The 24,541-nt window shown below is 42.2% G+C and overlaps 1 protein-coding gene across 2 annotated transcripts in view; it reads left to right on the forward strand.

Annotated features, from left to right (window-relative positions):
* Positions 1 to 24,541, forward strand: part of UGGT2 (UDP-glucose glycoprotein glucosyltransferase 2) — a 499,843-nt gene that overhangs the window by 143,749 nt on the left and 331,553 nt on the right. For both annotated transcript variants that reach the window (XM_040425306.1, XM_040425307.1), the window contains exons 14-16: positions 2,533 to 2,618; positions 6,396 to 6,531; positions 17,961 to 18,092. In XM_040425306.1, coding sequence (XP_040281240.1) covers positions 2,533 to 2,618; positions 6,396 to 6,531; positions 17,961 to 18,092 — 354 coding nt within the window. The remainder of the gene's footprint in view (positions 1 to 2,532; positions 2,619 to 6,395; positions 6,532 to 17,960; positions 18,093 to 24,541) is intronic.

The raw sequence follows: 24,541 nt of genomic DNA on the forward strand, positions 1-24,541 counted from the left end.
TCATTATATACATGGGCTATCTACCTGCAAACCATCTACTGAAGGGTCACTTCAGTCAGAAAATAGTATGCATGTTTTTAAACTCAATATTCATAGAAAACTTTTTTTCAGATTTTTTTGGCTGTATTTCTTTCTCACTTCGGCAGCTCTATGCTATTAAAAATGAATTGGAAAACATTGTCCTTCTGTAGCCCCCTGTCAGGAAACTCATTGTTGGTTTACTGCTGCTCTGAGAGGAAGAGGTTATCTTTTGGTATAATAGTACATTAATAGAAGTAGGATAACAGTACGATAGCTCTATTGTTCTCTTGATGGGCCTAGAATAGTATTTTATTTAAAGGGGTTGTCTCATCTCGCCGTTATTAAGGTAGCGCTCTGACACTTGCTGTTTCGGTATCCCCCGTTTCGGTGCATGAGAGCTACAGAAACAGCGTAGCACAGCAAGCTATGCTCTTTCTGCGATAGGGAAACAGTAGAGCTTGCAAGATGAGACAACCCTTTTAACAGTGCAATGTGTGATGCTCTGGTTGGGTCACTCGCCCCCTTCCCTCTCTGACTGAGAACATCAAGTGAGGCTGTTTGCTGTACTAAAAGTCCAAGCAAAGGAGGACATTAAAGAGGACAGGAAGTAGAATACATGGAGGGATTTCAAAATATACTATATCCAGAAAACCATTTTCCCCTTTTTTGTATAAAAAAATACATATATGGGTTCTTAATAAATAATAAAAGAAATGGATAGTATGGACTCTTTAATAGTGACAGTGCCGGATATTGCAGCATTATATTTTTCAAACGGTGTCATAGTGGTTGCTGAGACCCTTTTAAAGGGATTATCCAATGATTAATATAAAAAATTTAAAGCAGACATCATATAGTACATGCCAACCACTTTCTATCAAGAACCAACCCTGCACCTCACATGGATCCAGATATCTCCCCATTCATTGCTCTGCTAGATTATATCAAGGTGACAGCTCAAGGGGAGTGTCTTTTTTTTTAAAATAAAGCTAAGGGGCGTGTCTCAGCTCTCCCTATCACAGCTCAGGATGCAGTAGAAGGATGAAACTGAGCATGTGCGGCCATCTCAGTAAGCCAACAAAGTAATAAGAAAAAGGACAAACAGCAGGTGGCGCTATACAGATACATTTTATTGAGTAACTCAGTAGCTATACAACATTTTTAATTCCATGCATTTACAAAAGTATTCAGATCCAGGTGCTGGTCTGAAAACTAGAATATTTTCGTGGGACAAGTCCTCTCCTCCTCAGATAATAAAAGGAAATAAAATGTAGAGCAAATAAAGAGGCTTGACTCATGTATTGGAGATCCGTTCTCCTATGCATCTTTTTTTCATGAGAAGCAGAATTTGTTGACAGCACAAGGGCAGAGGGAGAACATTCCTTAAATTTCTTTATGGACAGTTGCCCCTTTCTCTTGCACTGTGATCTAAAAAGTTGATTAGGAAAATGGATGTCCTATATGTGATGTAATAGCCTTAGCCTGTCACAACTCCTTTCTCCGGTAGGCATGTTTGTTTTAAATGCGAGTGACTTGCTGCATTTGCATATCCACACAGGCAAGAACAAATTGAAGAACAGTTACAGCTGTCAACGGACTCTCTGATCTCTGCGTTTTTAAGACTGTTCTCAGATGGCTGCACTGTAGCTACCAGACCTGGCCTATCTGCTGGTCTACTGAACCAAAATGATATTATCATACATCACCATTACCTTATGTATGACTTACCAGTTGTTAGCAGTGTTGTACCACTGAGGCCTGTGATTGGCCACAGCAGCCACAGTGCCAAGCCGCTTCTTGGTCTTGGGAGGTCCAGAAGTGGCCAGGAACAGAGCAGCGGCAGGCATGGGAGGAGCGCAAGGACAACCCCTTTAAATCAAATGTACCGCAAAATGGCAGTGTGACAGGATGGCATTTTTTCCTGTGATTAGAATTCAGGGGAAGGGATATTTATTTATACAGATGTAGCATTCGTCAGGCTAAGGAATGTGGCGCGCTACTCCGTTAACGCAGCACACTACTCATTCACTCAGTCTTAGGGTGGCGCACTACACAAACGGCATACAAACAATCGGCGTACTAAAAGATTAAAGTGGCATGTCGAACATTTCTACTGAACTCTATATTTATGACTCCCTTTTGCTGCTTTTTCCGACAGGTCTCCAGTGTAATAAATTGAGTCCATAGCTTTGTAATATTTAGTTTGCGGTACCTTGCTAATTGGATATAGCAATAGATGAGGAGTTTTGCTTTCAGATCTTTTGACAAACTGTACATGACTTTATTAATCTAGAACGCCTACTGTTTTGTTCTGGAAAAGGTGCCAGAACATGACTAAAGTGCCCTCACTGCGCACGCCGGGTGTTAATTTCCATTAAGAAATGATGCTAGGTTCTGTTCTCCCAACACGTGAATGCATTGTGCATCTATCACTAATTAAGCATCACTGTGCTGCTTGTCTAGAAGGACCCGTACTTCATGGATATTAAGTGACTTGTACAATTTTCATAGGTTCTTTTCTTCGATCCTGCTCAAGATTATGCTGCTGATTATGTGAAGCTTGCTGAATTATTCTACCAACACAATGTGCCTCTCAGGTATTGTATGGTAACTGGCAAGAATAACTATCCATTATAAAAATGAAATGGTAATGTTGTAATGCTGCTGCTGTAGACCTAAAATATGCATAAGGGGAAAACTGACTGTAATAACAAATAAACCGATCTATATTTTCCCATGACTATGTACGCGCACTTAGGGGAGCATTGGAAAGTAACCGGGGATGCATTCCACTCTTTTTAAAATTCTAGAGACCCTAAGTGCATTTTCCAGGGCTTTAATGGTTGTTATGTAGGACATGTAGCTTTAAACAAGATATGTATAGACTGAAAGGAGCTGAAGCCTTCTGTCTGAACTTAAAGGAACCCTCCAGTTCAGGAAAGAGTTTATATTAAGGCCTCATGCACAAGACCGTGGTGTGTTTTGCGGTCCGCAAATGGCGGAACCGCAAAACACGGCGTCAGTGCGCGTTCCGCAATTTGCGGAACGGCACGGACAGCCTTCAATATAACTGCCTATTCTTGTCCTCAAAGCGCAGACAAGAATAGGACATGTTATATTTTTTTTGCTGTCCGCATCTTTTGCGGCCCCATTGAAGTGAATGGGTTCGCATCCGAGCCTCAGGCCCAGTGACTTCACGACTTGTATCAACTGGCCTGGGCGGCGCTAAGCTCCATTCAAGGGAACAGAGCTTAGCCCCGCCCAGGCCAGTGATACTAGTCGTGACGTCACTGGGCCTGCGGTAAACAGTGAGAAGGCAGCGGCGCTGCCGGAGCGCCGCTGCCTTCTCAAACAGCTGATCGGCGGGGGTCCCGGGTGTCGGACCCCTGCCGATCAGATGCTGATGACCTATCCAGAGGATAGATCATCAGTTTAAACAAAGTGCAGAACCCCTTTAACCTGTCTTGGATAAGATTGGTAGGGTATTGTACTTACCAGTGTTAATTTCATGAAGTGCAGTAACCTTCAACCTATTTTATATCCATTTAGCCTGTTAGACCTCATTCCTGATATGTGGTGGATGTGCAATGATAGCAACAAAATGTCTGATGAAATGAAAAGTTGGCAGTTTTTAAACAGATGAGAGGGTATATCTTCAGAATGATTACTCAAAGTGGGCCTATCATCTCTCCTGACATGTCTGTTTTAGTAACTATTTGCATTGCACATGTAATAACCGTTCTGGACCATCTATTCTTATGACTCTGTTGGGACATTCCTTTATTATTTCTACTAGAAGTTTAACCCCTTCCTGACGTGAAGTTTTTTGTTTTTCGCTCTCTGCCTTCCCAGAGCCATAACTTTTTTATTTTTCCATTCAAAAAAATTTAGAAAAAATAATTTTTTTCTTTTCTTCGCCATATTCTGACCCCCATAACTTTTTTTGTGGGACGATCTGTAGTTTTTGATAATACTATTTTGGGGTGGGTATGACTTTTATTACTTTCTTCAGATTTTTTGGGGAAGGTAAAGTGATGAAAAAATGGTGACTTGGCCATTTTTCTTTTTTTTTTCTGTTACACTATTAACTGTATGGGATTTGTTTAATAAGCACAGGCGTTTTCTCACGCGGCAATGTCCGTGATGTTGATTTTAAATTTATTTTTTATTGTTTAAGTATTTTGATTGTGGAGAAAGGGGGGTGATTTGCACCCGACTCCTGGTGGTGCTCCCGCTGGACTTTTCTTCTATATATATATATATATATATATATATATATACAGTACAGACCAAAAGTTTGGACACACCTTCTCATTCAAAGAGTTTTCTTTATTTTCATGACTATGAAGGCATCAAAACTATGAATTAACACATGTGGAATTATATACATAACAAACAAGTGTGAAACAACTGAAAATATGTCATATTCTAGGTTCTTCAAAGTAGCCACCTTTTGCTTTGATTACTGCTTTGCACACTCTTGGCATTCTCTTGATGAGTTTCAAGAGGTAGTCCCCTGAAATGGTCTTCCAACAGTCTTGAAGGAGTTCCCAGAGATGCTTTTGCCTTCACTCTTTGGCCCTTTTGCCTTCACTCTGCGGTCCAGCTCTCCCCAAACCATCTCGATTGGGTTCAGGTCCGGTGACTGTGGAGGCCAGGTCATCTGGCGCAGCACCCCATCACACTCCTTCATGGTCAAATAGCCCTTACTTTCAAAGTTTTCCCAATTTTTCGGCTGACTGACTGACCTTCATTTCTTAAAGTAATGATGGCCACTCGTTTTTCTTTACTTAGCTGCTTTTTTCTTGCCATAATACAAATTCTAACAGTCTATTCAGTAGGACTATCAGCTGTGTATCCACCTGACTTCTCCTCAACGCAACTGAAGGTCCCAACCCCATTTATAAGGCAAGAAATCCCACTTATTAAACCTGACAGGGCCCACCTGTGAAGTGAAAACCATTTCATGGGACTACCTCTTGAAGGTCATCAAGAGAATGCCAAGAGTGTGCAAAGCAGTAATCAAAGCAAAAGGTGGCTACTTTGAAGAACCTAGAATATAACATATTTTCAGTTGTTTCACACTTGTTTGTTATGTATATAATTCCACATGTGTTAATTCATAGTTTTTATGCCTTCAGTGTGAATCTAGAATTTTCATAGTTATGAAAATAAAGAAAACTCTTTGAATGAGAAGGTGTGTCCAAACTTTTGGTCTGTACTGTATATATATAATTATAATTTTTTTTAAATCTTTTTAACTTTTTATTTACCTTTTATTTTAGGTCCCCTAGTGGACCACAACATGCAATCACTAGATTGCAATTTGTATAGGGTAATGGAATTATATTACAATTCAGTGCTGCCACCTGCTGGCCTAGGAGTACAGACTCAGGCTCAATAATTTCACGTTCTCAAGCTGGGGGAGGCGTTCCTACCCATGAAGTGCATACTTCCGGGCTTCCAGCTTTTCAGATGCTGTGGTCGCATTATTAGCCGCAGGTGTCTGTTGTATAAAAGAGAAAGCACCCGCTAGCTATGGCGCTCGCTTTGCTCCGGAGTGGCCGCCATCTTTAAAGACCCGACAATGAATTTCCAGCAGTCTGCAGTAAAGGTACAGATGGGTTTTACCCATGGTGGTGGTGGTGGGGTGTCCCTGTACAGTCTGACATTAGAGATGAGCGAATTTTAGGTTATGAAATTCGTTCACGCATTGCTTCATGAGGCATTCTGTTATTCATTCCATCATAATAGGAGTCTATGGGCTACAAAACGGATCTGTTCTGTTTCCGTTATGTAGGAGAGGACTCCCCTGCGAAACGGAACGGATCCGTTGTGCAGCCAATTACAGCCCAATTCTATTATGACGGAATGAATAACGGAATGCCTCTAAAGGCATTCCGTTATGCATTCCGTCATAGAATTGCGTTATGGTCCGTGGTAACGGAATCCATAATGCAATTCATCTTTGACCAGTAAATGAAGCGTGAACGAATTTCAAAATATGAAATTCGCTAATCTCTATCTGACATTATCCAATCGGTGCTGCTGGTGTCAGGCTGTGCGGGGACATACCCCCAAGTGGTAACGCCTATCTCTATCCTCACTGCAGACTGCTAGGAATTAATTTATAAACTTCTAGTAGAACTAATAATGAAATGGCACAACATAGAGAATGGATGTTCCAGAATCTTTATTACATGGAGAATGCAAGTAGTTAGTAAAAATATGTCAGGAGAGCTTACAGGTCCCCTTTAAGGAAGTCCAGTCTGAGATGGCTAATAGGGGCCACCCAGAAGGTGACAAGTACTTTTACATTGCACTGTATTTACTTACAGAATTGTTTTGCTTTCATCGCTATTTCATTTTTTCAGGATTGGATTGGTCTTTGTGGTCAGCTGTAACGAAAACCGTGAATCCACTGAAGATGTCGGAGCTGCACTGTGGCATGCCTTTAATTACATGGCAGATGAAACTGACCCTTCTCATGCCTTTTCTTCATTAGTTAGTGTATGTATTACTCATCTTTTTTTTGCCTGCTGTGGTTTGTCTTCTAAAATTCTGGATATCTCCTTGAAAAAAGTGTGCAAGTAGTTTTGATTCATGAGGTGTACACAGAACATTCCTATAAAGAGGACCTGACGGCTCTCCTGGCATGTCTATTTATTTATTTTTATAAATAAGCCTCTTTTCTTACATTTGTCGTCATTCCTCTGTTATTCCTCCAATAAGTGTATGACTAACATGGAAAATGGGTGTTATCGGCTTACAGTGTGTCCCCACACAGTCTGACATTGTCCAGTACTTTTTTACAGACTCGAACTGCGTAGAGTCACAGTCTATTAGCAATTGGATTGTGATGAGTGGGTACAGGTAAATTTTTACGTGAAAAGCAATCGCTTCTGCGTTATCTTAGGTTACAGGATGCTGCATTTTTTCACCTTGGGTTACTAGAAACTCAGAAATGCATAAGCATATAGAGCCTAATTCATAATAAATATACCACAGTTTGCTGGCATGAAAAAGTCTCAAACTGTGTGATGGCAACTTTTTCAACATCCCTCACTTAACATCTTTTACGTCAGTTTTCTGGTGGAGTAGATATCAGTATAGGCCAGGGGTAGGCAACCCAGGTGCTGGAGTAGATATTAATATAGGCCAGGGGTAGGTAAACCCCAGCACAGCAACTGTTGCAAAACTACAACTCCCAGCATGCATAATTGCTGTGCTCTGCTAGAAGTGAATCTAGTATGCTGGGAACTGTAGTTTCGCAACAGCTGGAGTGCCAAAGGTTGCCGGCCCCTGGTTTAGGTGCACAGAGTGCTGGACACTGCACCTAATCTAGGACGTCTTAAATTAGGACTAGCCTCTGGCAACGCACTTAGTTATCTTAGATCAGTGTACGCTGCTGGTATATATTAAATCTTCCCCATAGTGGTTAGTATTTCTGCCATTATGTGCAAGATAAACAGTGGGTTAGGTCTGCCACAGTGCATGAAAGTTTGGGAGATACAGGACTGTTGAATTTAACACATTAATGACCAGGATAAGATGAACCTCTGAGCATTTAAGGTTATGTTCATACGTAGCAGATACGCTGCAGATTGTGTGCAGAAAATCCACAGCGTTTTATAGTTCCAGTAAAGTGAATGACCGTTTGCAATTCTCACTCGTGGAAAAAAAACACTGCAGAAATGTACCTGGTGCTGATGCTGTAAATTATTTTCTTTGCTTATTTTACTTGCTGCAAAGCAGAGTGAAATGTGCATCAAAGCAGCAGCTTTTCTGCAACAAAAACACATTTGGTGCTTTTATTACAGAAGCGCTGCAGAAAATCTGCTGTATTTCAATCATGTTTGAACATACTTGAACTCCTCTCATCGCCGCAGTCAAGAGTGACTTGTATAATCGGGTGACGTCCCCCTTCACTGTCACCCCCTTGAACGGTCACCTGTTTTCCTGCTGATATGTTTGGAAAATAGCAAACCCCTGTAAAGGCATGCCATGAGGATCTAGAAAGGACCCCAGTGCTCATCTCTGTGTCATAATTTATTAGGATACAGAAGTATACATCGTAACGCAGAATAGTAATCCCTAATAGGATTCAACATAATGGTAATCAGATCATTTATATTAAAATAATAAGACCACAAAAACGGGGATTATTTAGTGCATTTATTGCATAAAAATGACATACAGTGCCTTGCAAAAGTATTCACCCCCTTGACTTTTTTGGTATTTTGTTACATTACAGCCTTAAGTTCAATGTTTTGTAATCTGAATTTTATGTGATGGATCAGAACACAATAGTCTATGTTGGTGAAGTGAAATGAGAAAAATATATAAATAAAACTATTGTTCAGAAATAGAAAACAGAAAATTGGCATGTGCGTATGTATTCACACCCTTTTTTAGGAAGACCATAAAAAGCTCTGATGCGAACAATTACTTCATAAGTCACATAATTAGTGAAATGATGTCCACCTGTGTGCAATCTAAGTGTCACATGATCTGTCATTACATATACACACCTTTTTTGAAACGCCCCAGAGGCTGCAACACCTAAGCAAGAGGCATCACTAAACAAACACTGCCATGAAGACCAAGGAACTCTCCAAACAAGTAAGGGACAATGTTGTTGAGAAGTACAAGTCAGGGTTAGGTTATAAAAAAATATCCAAATCTTTGATCCCCAGGAGCACCATCAAATCTATCATAACTAAATGGAAATAACATGGCACAACATCAAACCTGTCAAGAGACGGCCGCCCACCAAAACTCACGGACCGGGCAAGGAGGGCATTAATCAGAGAGGCAGCACAGAGACCTAAGGTAACCCTGGAGGAGCTGCAGAGTTCCACAGCAGAGACTGAAGTATCTGTACATAGGACGACAATAATCTGTACGCTCCATAGAGTTGGGCTTTATGGCAGAGTGGCCAGAAGAAAGCCATGACTTTCAGCAAAAAACAAAAAGGCATGTTGTGTGTTTGCGAAAAGGTATGTGGGAGACTCCCAAAATGTATGGAGGAAGGTGCTCTGGTCTGATGAGACTAAAATTGAACTTTTAGGCCATAAAAGAAAACGCTATGTCTGATGCAAACTCAACACATCACATCACCCAAAGATCACCATCCCCACAGTGAAACATGGTGGTGGCAGAATCATGCTGGGGGGATGGGACTGGGAAACTGGTCAGAGTTGAGGGAAAGATGGATGGTGCTAAATACAGGGATATTCTTGAGCAAACCTGTACCACTCTGTGCGTGATTTGAGGCTAGGCCGGAGGTACACCTTCCAGCAGGACAATGACCCCAAACACACTGCTAAAGCAACACTTGAGTGGTTTAAGGGGAAGCATGTAAATGTGCTGGAATAACCTAGTCAAAGCCCAGATCTCAATCCAATAGAAAAACTTTCAAAGATGATTTTTATTAGGATTTTTCAATGTAAACTTACATTTAAAACATTTAGGTATGTTTATGTAAATACAAGCAATAAAGAATAATTTGCTAACGTTTCCGGTTACATCAAAGTATTGGTAGTATGGTTTGAATGTAGCAAGAATTTATACATTTTCATGTTCCAATATGCTACGAAGTTGGATTCAACATAGAACATCAAGCCTAAAACATATAGAAAATCTGTGGTCAGACTTAGAGGACCTTTCACCAATCCTGACATTGTGAACTAAGTATCATGACATATACAGCGGCGCCCAGGGATCTCACTGCACTTACTATTATCCCTGGGGGCGCCGCTCCGTTCTCCCGTTATGTCCTCCGGTAAGTTCGGGGACTTGGTTATAGTAGGCGGAGTCTGCCCTTGTTCTGCTGGGTCCTCCTTCTCCTAGGCTGTAGCGCTGGCCAATCGCATCGCAGAGCTCACAGCCTGGGAGAAAAAAAACCTCCCAGGCTGTGAGCTCTGCGCTGCGATTGGCCAGCGCTACAGCCTAGGAGAAGGAGACGCCCAGCAAAACAAGGGCAGACTCCGCCTACTATAACCAAGTACCCTAAGTCTCCGCCTACTATAACCAAGTCCCCGAACATACCAGAGGACATAACGGGAGAACGGCGTGGCGCCCAGGGATAATAGTAAGTGCAGTGAGATCCCTGGGCGCCGCTGTATATGTCATGATACTTAGTTCACAATGTCAGGATCGGTGATCCTCTTTAAAGATTGCTGTTCATAAGTGCAAACCATCCAACTTGAAGGAGCTGGAGCAGTTTTGCAAGGAGGAATGGGCAACAATCCCAGTGGTAAGATGTGGCAAGCTCATAGAGACTTATCCAAAGCGACTTGGAGCTGTGATTGCCGCAAAAGGTGGCTCTACAGTCGTGGCCAAAAGTTTTGAGAATTACATAACTATTGGGAATTGGAAAAGTTGCTGCTTAAGTTTTTATAATAGCAATTTGCATATTCTCCAGAATGTTATGAAGAGTGATCAGATGAATTGCATAGTCCTTCTTTGCCATGAAAATTAACTTAATCCCAAAAAAAACTTTCCACTGCATTTCATTGCTGTCATTAAAAGACCTGCTGAGATCATTTCAGTAATCGTCTTGTTAACTCAGGTGAGAATGTTGACGAGCACAAGGCTGGAGATCATTATGTCAGGCTGATTGGGTTAAAATGACAGACTTGACATGTTAAAAGGAGGGTTATGCTTGAAATCATTGTTCTTCCATTGATAACCATGGTGACCTGCAAAGAAACGCATGCAGCCATCATTGCGTTGCATAAAAATGGCTTCACAGGCAAGGATATTGTGGCTACTAAGATTGCACCTCAATCAACAATTTATAGGATCATCAAGAACTTCAAGGAAAGAGGTTCAATTCTTGTTAAGAAGGCTTCAGGGCGTCCAAGAAAGTCCAGCAAGCGCCAGGATTGTCTCCTAAAGAGGATTCAGCTGCGGGATCGGAGTGCCACCAGTGCAGAGCTTGCTCAGGAATGGCAGCAGGCAGGTGTGAGCGCATCTGCACGCACAGTGAGGCGAAGACTTTTGGAAGATGGCCTGGTGTCAAGAAGGGCAGCAAAGAAGCCACTTCTCTCCAAAAAAAACATCAGGGACAGATTGATCTTCTGCAGAAAGTATGGTGAATGGACTGCTGAGGACTGGGGCAAAGTCATATTCTACGATGAAGCCTCTTTCCGATTGTTTGGGGTATCTGGAAAAAGGCTTGTCCGGAGAAGAAAAGGTGAGCGCTACCATCAGTCCTGTGTCATGCTAACAGTAAAGCATCCTGAGACCATTCATGTGTGGGGTTGCTTCTCATCCAAGGGAGTGGGCTCACTCACAATTTTGCCCAAAAACACAGCCATGAATAAAGAATGATACCAAAACACCCTCCAACAGCAACTTCTTCCAACAATCCAACAACAGTTTGGTGAAGAACAATGCATTTTCCAGCACGATAGAGCATCGTGCCATAAGGCAAAAGTGATAACTAAGTGGCTCGGGGACCAAAACGTTGACATTTTGGGTCCATGGCCTGGAAACTCTCCAGATCTTAATCCCATTGAGAACTTGTGGTCAATCCTCAAGAGGCGGGTGGACAAACAAAAACCCACTAATTCTGACAAACTCCAAAAAGTGATTATGAAAGAATGGGTTGCTATCAGTCAGGAATTGGCCCAGAAGTTGATTGAGAGCATGACCAGTCGAATTGCAGAGGTCCTGAAAAAGAAGGACCAACACTGCAAATACTGACTCTTTGCATAAATGTCATGTAATTGTCGATAAAAGCCTTTGAAACGTATGAAGTGCGTGTAATTATATTTCACTACATCACAGAAACAACTGAAGCAAAGATCTAAAAGCAGTTTAGCAGCAAACTGTGAAAACTAATATTTGTGTCATTCTCAAAACTTTTGGCCACGACTGTACAAAGTATTGACTTTAGGGGGGTGAATAGTTATGCACATTTTACTTTTTCTGTTATTTTGTCCTATTTGTTGTTTGTTTCACAATTAAAAAAAAACAAAACACATCTTCAAAGTTGTGGGCATGTTCTGTAAATTAAATGATGCAAATCCTCAAACAATCCATGTTAATCCAAGTTGTGAGGCACCAAAACATGAAAAAAGTCAAGGGGGTGAATACTTTTGCAAGGCAATGTATTTTGACTATGATTTCCAAACAATTAGCTGTAGCCATAGCCTCCTTTGCTTCTGTACAGAGTTGGACTTGATGGATAGAGTTTCTTGTCATTTAGAAATGTTGTGACATGTACTCCATCAGTTAGAACAGATATGACTTTCAATCTATCTAACCTGTTTATCTTTCCAATCTACATTAATGGCTATATTACATTTCCCTATGCTATTAGCCTGATAATATATGTGCCCTCTTTAATTTCAGTTCATGTTCCAGCACACAGTGCTAACGGCAAAATCAGGCTGATTGACAACCCAGCCATGTACTGTGAAATAATCCGTGCCCTGTCATGAATGCAGAAACCAATGTGTCTGCAGCCGAGTGTTTGCTTTCTGCGTCGATAATTGATTATGATGCAGGTATTCCCTGTAGCAAAGGAACTGGAGAGGACGTGCTATCGCTGTGCACAGATTGCTTGTAGCAATGACTTTATGGGCTGTTACCATTATTTCATTTTATATCGTAATAAATATATATATATATATATATATATATATATATATATATACAGTACAGACCAAAAGTTTGGACACACCTTCTCATTCAAAGAGTTTTCTTTATTTTCATGACTATGAAGGCATCAAAACTATGAATTAACACATGTGGAATTATATACATAACAAACAAGTGTGAAAACTGAAAATATGTCATATTCTAGGTTTTACAAAGTAGCCACCTTTTGCTTGGATTACTGCTTTGCACACTCTTGGCATTCTCTTCATGAGCTTCAAGAAGTAGTCCCCTGAAATGGTCTTCCAACAGTCGAAGGAGTTCCCAGAGATGCTTAGCACTTGTTGGCCCTTTTGCCTTCACTCTGCGGTCCAGCTCACCCAAAACCATCTCGATTGGGTTCAGGTCCGGTGACTGTGGAGGCCAGGTCATCTGGCGCAGCACCCCATAACTCTCCTTCATGGTCAAATAGCCCTTACTTTCAAAGTTTTCCCAATTTTTCGACTGACTGACCTTCATTTCTTAAAGTAATGATGGCCACTCGTTTTTCTTTACTTAGCTGCTTTTTTCTTGCCATAATACAAATTCTAACAGTCTATTCAGTAGGACTATCAGTTGTGTATCCACCTGACTTCTCCTCAACGCAACTGATGGTCCCAACCCCATTTATAAGGCAAGAAATCCCACTCATTAAACCTGACAGGGCACACCTGTGAAGTGAAAACCATTTCAGGGGACTACCTCTTGAAGCTCATCAAGAGAATGCCAAGAGTGTGCAAAGCAGTAATCAAAGCAAAAGGTGGCTACTTTGAAGAACCTAGAATATTACATATTTTCAGTTGTTTCACACTTGTTTGTTATGTATATAATTCCACATGTGTTAATTCATAGTTTTGATGCCTTCATAGTCATGAAAATAAAGAAAACTCTGAATGAAAAGGTGTGTCCAAACTTTTGGTCTGTACTGTATATAAAATTAAATATAGTGAAATCTATACCAGAAACCAGTTTCTGTTGCCAAAATCAGGTGTGGAGCATAACTAGAGGCTAGGCTACATGGCGGCATGTGTTGCACGACAAAAAGGGTACAACTACACCGCACCAATGTAGCGCAACATTTTTTGTAATGATAGTCAATAGTGTTGCACTGCGACTTTATAAAAAATGTTGTGCAACTTTTCTGTGACAAGAAGTCGCCATGTAGCCGTACCCTTAAAGGAGTTGTCTCTCTTCAGCAAATAGCATTTATTATGTAGAAAAGTTAAAACAAGGCACTTACTAATGTTGATTAATTTGCTGTCAGGATTAATTTTTCCATCAAATTATACACTTCTCCATGATTACAACCAGCCTGTAATCCAGCAGCGGTGGCCATGCTTGCACACCATAGGAAAAAGCATGAGCCTTTGTGCGCTACCATGGTGCCAGACACCAGAGAGGCTGGCGTTTTTTCTTGTAGTGTGCAAGCATGGCCACTGCTGCTGGATCACAGGGTGATTGTAACCATGGATACGAGAATTATATAATTTGATGGAAAAATTAATGAAGCCAGCAAAGGAAACAATATGGACAATCGCAATACATTAGTAATTGCCTTGTATTAACTTTCTCTACATTATACATGCCATTTGCTGAAGTCTCACAACTCCTTTTAAGGACAGATTCTACATCTGCTCTTTTCAATCCACTCTTGGCTTTGGCTTTAGACACTGCATACAAAAAAAACAAACTGATTAACCCCTTAAGGACTCGGCCCTATTTCACCTGAAGGACTTGGCCATTTTTTGCAAATCTGACCAGTGTCACTTTAAGTGCTGATAACTTTAAAACGCTTTTACTTACCCAGGCCGTTCTGAGATTGTTTTTTTGTCACATATTGTACTTCATGACACTGCTAAAATAGGGTAAAAAAAGTAAATTTTTTTGCATCAAATTTTTTAAATTTACCAAAAATTTGGAAAAATTTTTAAATTTCCAAGACTTCTATAATACATAGTAATACCTCCAAAAATAGTTATTACTTTACATTCCCCATATGTCTACTTCATGTTTGGATCATTTTGGGAATGATATTTTATTTTTGGGGATGTTACAAGGCTTAGAAGGTTAGAAGCAAATCTTGAAATTTTTCAGAAATTTTCAAAAACCAAAATTTTAGGGACCAGTTCAGGTCTGAAGTCACTTTGCGCGGCTTACATAATAGAAACCACCCAAAAATTACCCCATTCTATAAACTACACCCCTCAAGGTATTCAAAACAGATTTTACAAACTTTGTTAACCCTTTAGGTGTTCCACAAGAATTAATGGAAAATAGAGATACAATTTCAAAATTTCACTTTTTTGGCAGATTTTTCTATTTTAAAGGGCTTCTGTCACCCCACTAAAGTGATTTTTTTTTTTTGGGGCTAGTTAAATTAGTTATATAGCGATATATGAAAATATAATTGTGTTACTTACTTTGATCCAGCAGTTTATTCAAAAAACGAAGTTTTATCATATGCAAATTCGGTCTCTACCAGCAAGTAGGGCGGCTACTTGCTGGTAGCTGCTGCAGAAATCCGCCCCCTCCTCTTATTGATTGACAGGGCCAGCCGGGATCTCCTCCTCTGGCCAGCCCTGTCGGCATTTCAAAAATCGCGCGCCTGTGTTGAATCGGCGCAGGCGCTCTGAGATGAGGAGGCTCGTCTCCTCAGAACTCCCTCAGTGCGCCTGCGCCGATGACGTCATTCACTTCTATGGGGCCTGCGTTGCGTGAAAAACGCAGAATATAGAGCATGCTGCGATTTTCACGCAACGCATAAGTGATGCGTGAAAATCATCGCTCATCTGAACAGCCCCATTGAAATGAATGGGTCCAGATTCAGTGCGGGTGCAATGCGTTCACCTACCGCATTGCACCCGCGCGGAAATCTCGCCCGTGTGAACGCAGCCTAACAGCTTTTTTCAAACCAAAAAAATGATGTTTTAGTGTCTCCATATTCTGAGCCATAGTTTTTTTTATTTTTTGGGCGATTGTCTCAGGTATGGGCTCATTTTTTGCGGGATGAGCTGACGGTTAGATTGGTAGTATTTTGGTGGGCAACCGCCTTTTTGATCGCTTGCTGTTGTACTTTTTGTGATGTAAGGTGACAAAAAAATGGTTTATTTAGCAGTTTTTATTTTTTACGGTGTTCATCTGAGGGGTTAGGTCTTGTGATATGTTTATAGAGCTGGTCGATACGGACGCGGCGATACCTAATATGTATACTTTTTTTCCCCTATTTTTTACCAATTTTTTTTTTTAACTTTATTTAGGGAAAATGACGTTTTTGTTTATTTTTACTTGAAACTTAAATTTTTTTGGGGGGAAAACTTTATTTTTTCAACTTTTTTTTTCACTTTCTTTTTTGTCCCACTTTGGGACTTGAACTTTGGGGAGTATATTCCTTTACAATGCATTTCAATACTTCTGTATTGGAATGCATTGGCTGTATGAGTAATACTGTGTGTATTACTCATACAGCTTCCGAGGCCTGTGAGATCCAGGGGGCTGGATCTCACAGGCTCTTCACCGGAAGGCAGCGCGATGCCTTCCTTAGACATCACGCTGTCTTCCATGCCATCGGGTCCCCCCCACAGCCGCATGGGGACCCGATGGCACAGCCGCCACAACCCCAGGTAAAGCCGCAAACCGCAGGTCTGAATTGACCTGCGGTTTGCGGCAATCGCCGATACGATCACATGACCCCCCGGCGTTGTGACAGGATGCCCGCTGAATGATTTCAGCGGGAATCCTGTTCCGATTAACCCCTGCCGCGCCGCAATCGCGGTTTAAACCCATGACGTACCGGTACGTCATAGATTTTTAAGGACTCGGGAAACTTGCCGTACCGGTACGTCATGCGTCCCTAAGGGGTTAAAACCTACATGTTTGCCCAACTTTGTGGGGGAAAAGTGCATCTTATAGAGCGAAAAATTCTGTAATTTGCAAAAGAATGTAGCAATAACAATAATATATGCCGCATAGTGTACCCCATAAAACATAAATAAACGCTGTCAGAATTTTAATTCTTGCCCACCACACCTCCCAAAAAAAAAAAAAAAGGGTTATAAAAAAAATCATGTGTACCCCAAAATGGTACCAATAAAAACTACAGTCTGTTCTGACAGGTGGGGGTAAAACTAGTATATTTTTAATTAGATAATGGAGACTGAGAGGATGATATGAACACCTCCATATCGAAAATCTTGCTGACAGAATCCCTTAAAAAATTTTTTTTATTGATATGTAAATTACCCAAAGCCAAGTAAGGTGCCCAAGACGTGGTTAATTACGGTTAAGGAGCCCAGCCACGCCCCCTGTGAAGGAGCCCAGCACCGCCTGCATCCAGGAATCTGCTCCTTGCTCACGAAGTTATGGTGCAGTAATCTCGTGATGCGTGAGCTAGCGCATGCACAGTTCGTTCACTGAAGCTGATGCCAGCAAAGGGAACGAACACTTTGCCGGCACTGCGCATGCGCCAGCTTGCGCATCGCAAAATTACGGCACTGTAACTTCGTGAGCAAGGAGGAGATTCCTGGATGCAGGCAGTGCTGGGCTCCTTCACAGGGGGTGTGGCTGGGTTCCTTATCCATAACTAACCACACCTTGGGCACCTTACTTGGCTAATTTACATATCAATAAAATCTTTTTTTAAACGAAATAAAACCACACAGCCCTATTGGACAGGTATATTGCGGACATGCTAGCGGAGATCTATCCGTGCATGTCCGCAGCTCTATAGGGTAAAACTAGGTGACAGATTCCCTTTAACAATTTTTGTTCTGCAGCCTTCACTTTCAGTCCATCTGCAGACCATTTAATTCTGTTTTACAGTGAATCTGTCTGTGAGCTGCTTTGATGGCTCGATCTGTAGCCCTTATCTGTACTTTCCTGACAGCTAATAAACACTTGTTATATTCTTAGTTTGATAAGAGTTTAGCTGCTGTATAACATGTGTTTATGACCCATTGGGAATTCAGATAAGGGCTACACTTCAAGCTGCCAGGGAATCTCCCTGACGTATTAATTGTAAAGCAGAAAGAAACTGTACACAGATACACTGAAAGAGACGCTTAGAACAAAAACTGTCGAAAATATTTAATAAAGACCAACTGACAAAATTATTTTCAACCCAAAATGAGTAAAATGTAATCATAAAATCGCCCACAAAGGTGACCGTAGCCTTTAAATGAAAATGCTGAATTGAATGATAACTGAAATGTTGATTGAATCAGAGGTGAATTGAAACCTGTACAGTCTATGTATTATTAGTTTTTGTTTAAAATTGTATTTGATATCTTTTACAGATGTACAACAAAGTAGATGATGGAGAAGCCTTGACTGTGGACATTGTGAAGTCTGTCCTGAAGTACCAGTATCCTCTGGCTGATGTAGACAGTGTCCTGGGCTTAAATTCTGAGTATAATCATAAAATGAAGGTTAGTGCACTTATATAATTAAGGCACTGTTTTGCAGAGAAACATTATTCTGAAATGGAAAGTGAATGCCGATAATCGGCTACATCAAGTCAGAACAATGGGTATGAAATAATAAGTCATCTATGCATATGCCAGTAATGTATAACAGAAGGCGTGTTGCACTTACTTTTCTGATTTGTTCCTGGCAATTACCCCTTTGTTATAGACGAATGCTTCATTGTGTCTCTCAGATATGTGGCAGGGGATAGTAATAGATTTTTTTCCTAAAAACAAGATACACTACTTTAGAGTGTATAGACCTCTCTAGACATATAGACACACAAAGTGTGCTATGCTATTGGCTGAATGGTACATTTCTTCTTTTACTTTCAAAACCTGGGTTCTGACATGCCTGCTTGTGAACCATCAAGTTTAGCGTTCAGGATATTTCAGTGGGGATATGAATAATATACTTCTTCTCCTCTGGCATGATGGTGCAATCTGGGATATTTGGGGGAAATTCAACTTCAAAGCCTCCTCAGGGAATTGTAAAAGCGAATAGCAGTGACCCTTCCTGAAGTCTCTACAGTGCTCAGGAGTAGTAGCAGGGAGCAGAGAGAGGAGTAATGCACAGTCAGGTTTAATGCAACTACATCTACTCTGAACACACCACTCTGCTTAGGAGCCATATACAGTGGATATAAAAAGTCTACACACCCCTGTTAAAATGTCAGGTTTCTGTGATGTAAAAAAATGAGACAAAGATAAATCATTTCAGAACTTTTTCCACCTTTAATGTGACCTATAAACTGTACCACTCAATTGAAAAAAAAATATATATATTCTTATAGCTGTGTTCAGAATTAAGCAATCACATTCAAAATCATGTTAAATAGGAGTCAGCATACACCTGCCATCATTTAAAGTGCCTCTGATTAACCCCAAATAAAGTTCAGCTGCTCTAGTTGGTCTTTACTGAAATTTTCTTAGCCGCATCCCACAGCAAAAGCCATGGTCCACAGAGAGCTTCCAAAGCATCAGAGGGATCTCATTGTTAAAAGGTATCAGTCAGGAGAAGGGTACAAAAGAATTTCCAAGGCATTAGATATACCATGGAACACAGTGAAGACAGTCATCATCAAGTGGAGAAAATATGGCACAACAGTGACATTACCAAGAACTGGACGTCCCTCCAAAATTGATTAAAAGACGAGAAGAAAACTGGTCTGGGAGGCTACCAAGAGGCCCACAGCAACATTAAAGGAGCTGCAGGAATATCTGGCAAGTACTGGCTGTGTGGTACATGTGACAACAATCTCCCGTATTCTTCATATGTCTGGGCTATAGTGGCAAGACGTCACGAAAGCCTTTTCTTACGAAGAAAAAAATCCAAGCCAGGCTACATTTTGGAAAAACACATCTGAAGTTTCCCAAAAGCATGTGGGAAAAGGTGTTATGGTCTGATGAAACCAAGGTTGAACTTTTTGGCCATAATTCCAAGAAGAAGATTAAAGTTTTGGAATGGCCCAGCCAGAGTCTAGACCTGATTTGGAGTGTTTTTGCAAAGAAGAGTGCGCAAATCTTGCCAAGTCAAAATGTGCCATGCTGATAGATTCATACCCAAAAAGACTGAGTTCTGTAATAAAATCAAAAGGTACTTCAACAAAGTATTAGTTTAAGGGTGTGCACACTTATGCAACCATATTATTTTATTTTTATATTTTTTCTTCCCTCTACCTAAAAGATTTCAGTTTGTTTTTCAATTGAGTTGTACAGTTTATAGGTCACAATAAAGGTGGAAAAAGTTCTGAAATGATTTCTTTGTCTCATTTTTTTACATCACAGAAACCTGACATTTTAACAGGGGTGTGTAGACTTTTTATATTCACTGTACACAAAATAGTGTGATATGTTTAATCAAGATTTTTCTACTTTTTAATTATGTGGAGAAATACAATAATTGCAAATAAGTCAACAGTCCTCTAAGGTCTAGCCAGCATTATAAGTGTGCAGGGTGGGCTAAGGCTACTTTCACACTAGCGTTCGGAGCGGATCCGTCTGATGTTTCATCAGACGGATCCGCTCCGATAATGCAGACGTTTGCATCCGTTCAGAACGGATCCGTCTGCATTATTACTTAGAACATTTTCTAAGTCTGAAAGTAGCCTGAGCGGATCCGTTCAGACTTTACATTGAAAGTCAATGGGGAACGGATCCGCTTGAAGATTGAGCCATATTGTGTCATCTTCAAGCGGATCCGTCCCCATTGACTTACATTATAAGTCTGGACGGATCCGCTCGCCTCCGCACGGCCAGGCGGACACCCGAACGCTGCAAGCAGCGTTCAGGTGTCCGCTCACTGAGCGGAGCGGAGGCTGAACGCTCGCAGGCGGATGCATTCTCAGTGGATCCGCCTCCACTGAGAATGCATTAGGGCCAGACGGATGCGTTCGGGGCCGCTCGTGAGCCCCTTCAAACGGTGCGCACGAGCGGACACCCGAACGCTAGTGTGAAAGTAGCTTATGCTGTAGGAGAACAATTTGTTTGGGTTATTATCTCCTTACAGACAATTTGCCTTTTTACTGCATTGACTAAGTGGCTTTAAACCTGCACATAGGCATTTTTATTGTACCACAGACACTGCTTGGCACGGGCTTCCTGTGCCAGGCTGAGTGGGTGCTCGTCTGTCCAGTGACAGCTTGGCTCCTGCTCTAACGGCCATGATCAGTAACACCTCAGTTAAAACCAGATAGTGCGTATCCTTTATTTCTAATCTGTTTTTATTTTCTGATTGCAGATTGCTTTATTCAATTTCTTGAACATGATTATGGGAGTAGCTATCTTGCCTGAGCTGTTAACAGCATTTAGAGATATATGTTTACAGTGGCCACCAGGGCAAAATTCACAATGGACAGCATCTGACTCATTGACTTCTATGGGAGAGTTATCTAGGCATGCTCTGTGACCTGTGCAGAGGTCAGGAGGGAGCTGATGAGCTGTGATATCACCTATTGTGATCTATGTATATCTGTGACATGAGATCTGTCATTCTAATCTGGTACTGATGAGGAGATGACTGCTGAAAAGTGATCTGTACAGACAAAGTAGCATCTATTAGCTTAGTGGCCAGTGCAAAAACTGCAGAATTTTAGGATTTTTTTTTTTTTTAACTGTAGGTAGTAACATGGAAAATGTCAAAAAATCACAGAAAACCTTTAAATATGTGTTTAACATAAAATCTTGATTTTCCGGGGACACGTTCTCTTTAAGCCTATTCATGTACATGTACAGCATAGTTGCCAACAGTCCCAAGTTTGAAGGGACTTTCCCTAATTTTCTGAAATGGTTTTGGCAAATTTTGGCTGTTCTGGGCTGAACATGGATGTGGCCTTTGTAAGCCTCACCCGTAAGTGGGTGGTTCCTGTTGGTTTGACATTCCTGAGGCAGGGCTTACATGCCTTGAATTTACCAATCACGATGTTGGTAAGTATGGTACTGTTTTAGTCTATATGAATATATGCAGGTACACAATGTGGTGTGCGGATATATGCTAGTATACTTGGCTTTATGTTGGTTGGAAAGGCTGACTGGAGATATATTTACTATACAGCAGTCTGTAAGGGGTTAACCATGTCAGATTTTCAGTGTGTTTTGCGATTGGGTAGATACTCATTTGGGGCCCATAATCCATACATTTGCAACATTGTCAGCTTAACTTTTTGAATAGCCTGTTGTCATTTTAACTGAACTTGTTTTGAAACCATTTGAGAACTTAAATAACAATTAATACGGGGGCGTGGCCAGCAGCCGGCACGCGTTTGAGCGCAGCTCCGCTATCCCTCATCGATCCTGCTGCCGACTCCTGGAGCAGAGTGGACGGTGTGCAGGCGCAAGAGAAGACGTTGCACGCCGACCATGGGTCCCAACAAGGCACAAGCGGCTGCCGAGCGGCTTAAAGAATTTGCCCGGTCAGAGGCCCAAGATGGCGCCGCGGCCGCCACTCCAATGCGCGCAGCTCTCGCCCGCGGTCAAGCCGCTCAGCAGGTGGAGGCGGGAGACAACGCTGAGCCTGAATTTACCTTAAAGGCTGCATACGAACAGCTGCTGGTAGCGATCTCCTCGTGCCAGTCCTCACTCACAGGGAAGTTAGAGCAGGTGAGAGTGGATGTGAGCCTGCTCCGTCACGATGTGCAGCAGCTGAGAGACCGGGTCAAGCATACAGAGGATCGCGTGTCTGCTCTGGAAGATCTGACCAGACCTATGGCGGAGAAAGTGCAGGAGCTGGAGCGCTCTGTGGGTCAGTGGCAGCAAAAATGTGATGACCTAGAAAACAGGTCCCGCCGCAACAATGTCAGGATCCTGGGCCTTCCGGAAAAAGCTGAGGGCCGTGATCCCGCCGCCTTCCTAGAATCCAGGTTCAAGGAACAGTTTCCAGAAGCACCTTTTTCTCCTGCATATGCTGTGGAGAGGGCACACCGTGTCCCAGCCAAGTTTCCTCCACCTGGGGCTCCTCCTAGACCCCTGCTGGCGCGACTGCTAAACTGGAGAGACAGGGATCTCATCCTCAGCCAGGCCAGGAACAAGCAAGATATCAGACATGACAACGCACGTGTTTCTCTGTTCCCGGACTTCTCCGCTGACCTTCAGAAGAGAAGAGCCACATTCGTTGCGGTCTAACACCGCCTTCGCGACTTAAACCTCCAGTATTCCATGGCGCGGCTCAGGGTGGTGGACGGCGACAAAACTGTCTTCTTCAGTGATCCTAGAGAAGCCGAGGACTGGGCCTCAAGGAAATCAGGACGCCCTGGTCCACGCTGACGCGTCAATTGATCACCATCAGCAAGTATTATTTTCTCCTCTTTCCTGTTTTCAATGGACCATGGCTGATGGCTCCTTGAGCTAGATGTTTTTTTTTTATAAGTCACCGATTTTCCGAGTCTTAACATGCTACCTGCTTACCTATTGCCCCATCTACTTAGTGGCAATCAGCCTTGCTGGACCCATTAAGTGTATGGGGGCTACCTTCTCCTACAATGCTGGACGCTTTGCCTATGTGACATGTTATTTATCAGTGTTTGCAGTTTAACACACCTTTGCTGAAGAGGGGAGGAGCAACACCTGCGTAGTTATCACATCTACCTACGCTATGCAGGTCCCCGAGTTACCAGGAATTATGTTAGTCGGTTATGGTTACGACGTTTCCATGTTTTCACTGTTAATGTTTTGTAACATGTTCGTAATTGCTCAAGTATACTCACCTCAAGTATGGTTACTCCACTTCACAACAGTTGCTAGGGAGGCATTGACGTATGGAGATCAGGTCCCTGGATGCTCAGAAAGTGCAACCTGGGTGGGTGTATATGTCCCTGATGTACTGCTAGCGCACCCATGGCCTCCATGAGGGTATTGTCACGGAATGTGAGGGGCCTAGGGGATCCTAAAAAGAGGATTGTGGTATTCTCCCACATTCGCTCCTTTAACCCACATATTATAGGTCTTAAGGAAACCCACCTGACCCCAGAAACAGGCGATAGGCTGAGGAAGCCCTGGGCCCAACACTTAATCAACACATACGGCAGCTCCCACTCCAGGGGGGTCGCCCTGCTGGTCCATAAAAGCCTTAGGTGTGAGCTTCACAACTCTGTTGTGGACCCAGGGGGACAGTATATTTTTCTGCATGTGTATATCAACAGTGTCCCTTATGTGATTGTCAACATATATAACCATCCCCCTACCTCTCTTTCCCTCCTGCAGGTGGCTACTGGCTTTGTAGCTCAATACCCTACTGCTCATCTGCTCTGCATGGGGGACTTTAACCAGGTTATGAGTGAGAACCTAGACAGATTTAGTACTAGGGGTGGCGGAGATGGGCCTGGCAGGGATAGCACAATTCTCGCTAGAATCTCTCAGAAAATGGGTTGGATAGACATGTGGAGAGCTAGGAACCTGTACACAAGGGAATACTCCTGCTTTACCCCAGCCAGAGGTGCCTTGTCTAGAATAGACTATGTATTTGGTAATGCCACGGTATATACTGACCTGGTTGAGATACGTTATGGACCTCAGGGACCCTCTGATCATGCACCGGTTCTAGCAGTGCTAGCCATGACTGATCCCGCCAGAAAGGGCTGCAAAATGCGTATACATCCTTTCTGGCTGTCTCTTTTCGGCTTGAACGATAGAATCCCGGATCAGCTAAAGATGTTCCTGGAGGTTCAGGGCGACTCAACAGACGCCTTGTTGCTCTGGGAAACCATGATGGCATATCTCAGGGGGTGCCTCAAGTCGTCCATTTCCTATGTCAAGAGGGACTCGCAGCGTAAAGAGAATGATTTGCATGCCAGCTGTAGGGAGGCCGAAAAGGCATTCACGGAGTCCCCCTCCGAGGAACGTAGAATTGAGTGGCTCTCCAGAGGGAGAATGTATATGTTGCATTTGGAGGAAAGGAGCAAACGGAAACTTTTCTTCCT

Source organism: Bufo bufo, chromosome 3 (genome assembly GCF_905171765.1).
Source record: "Bufo bufo chromosome 3, aBufBuf1.1, whole genome shotgun sequence".
Lineage (NCBI taxonomy): Eukaryota > Metazoa > Chordata > Amphibia > Anura > Bufonidae > Bufo > Bufo bufo.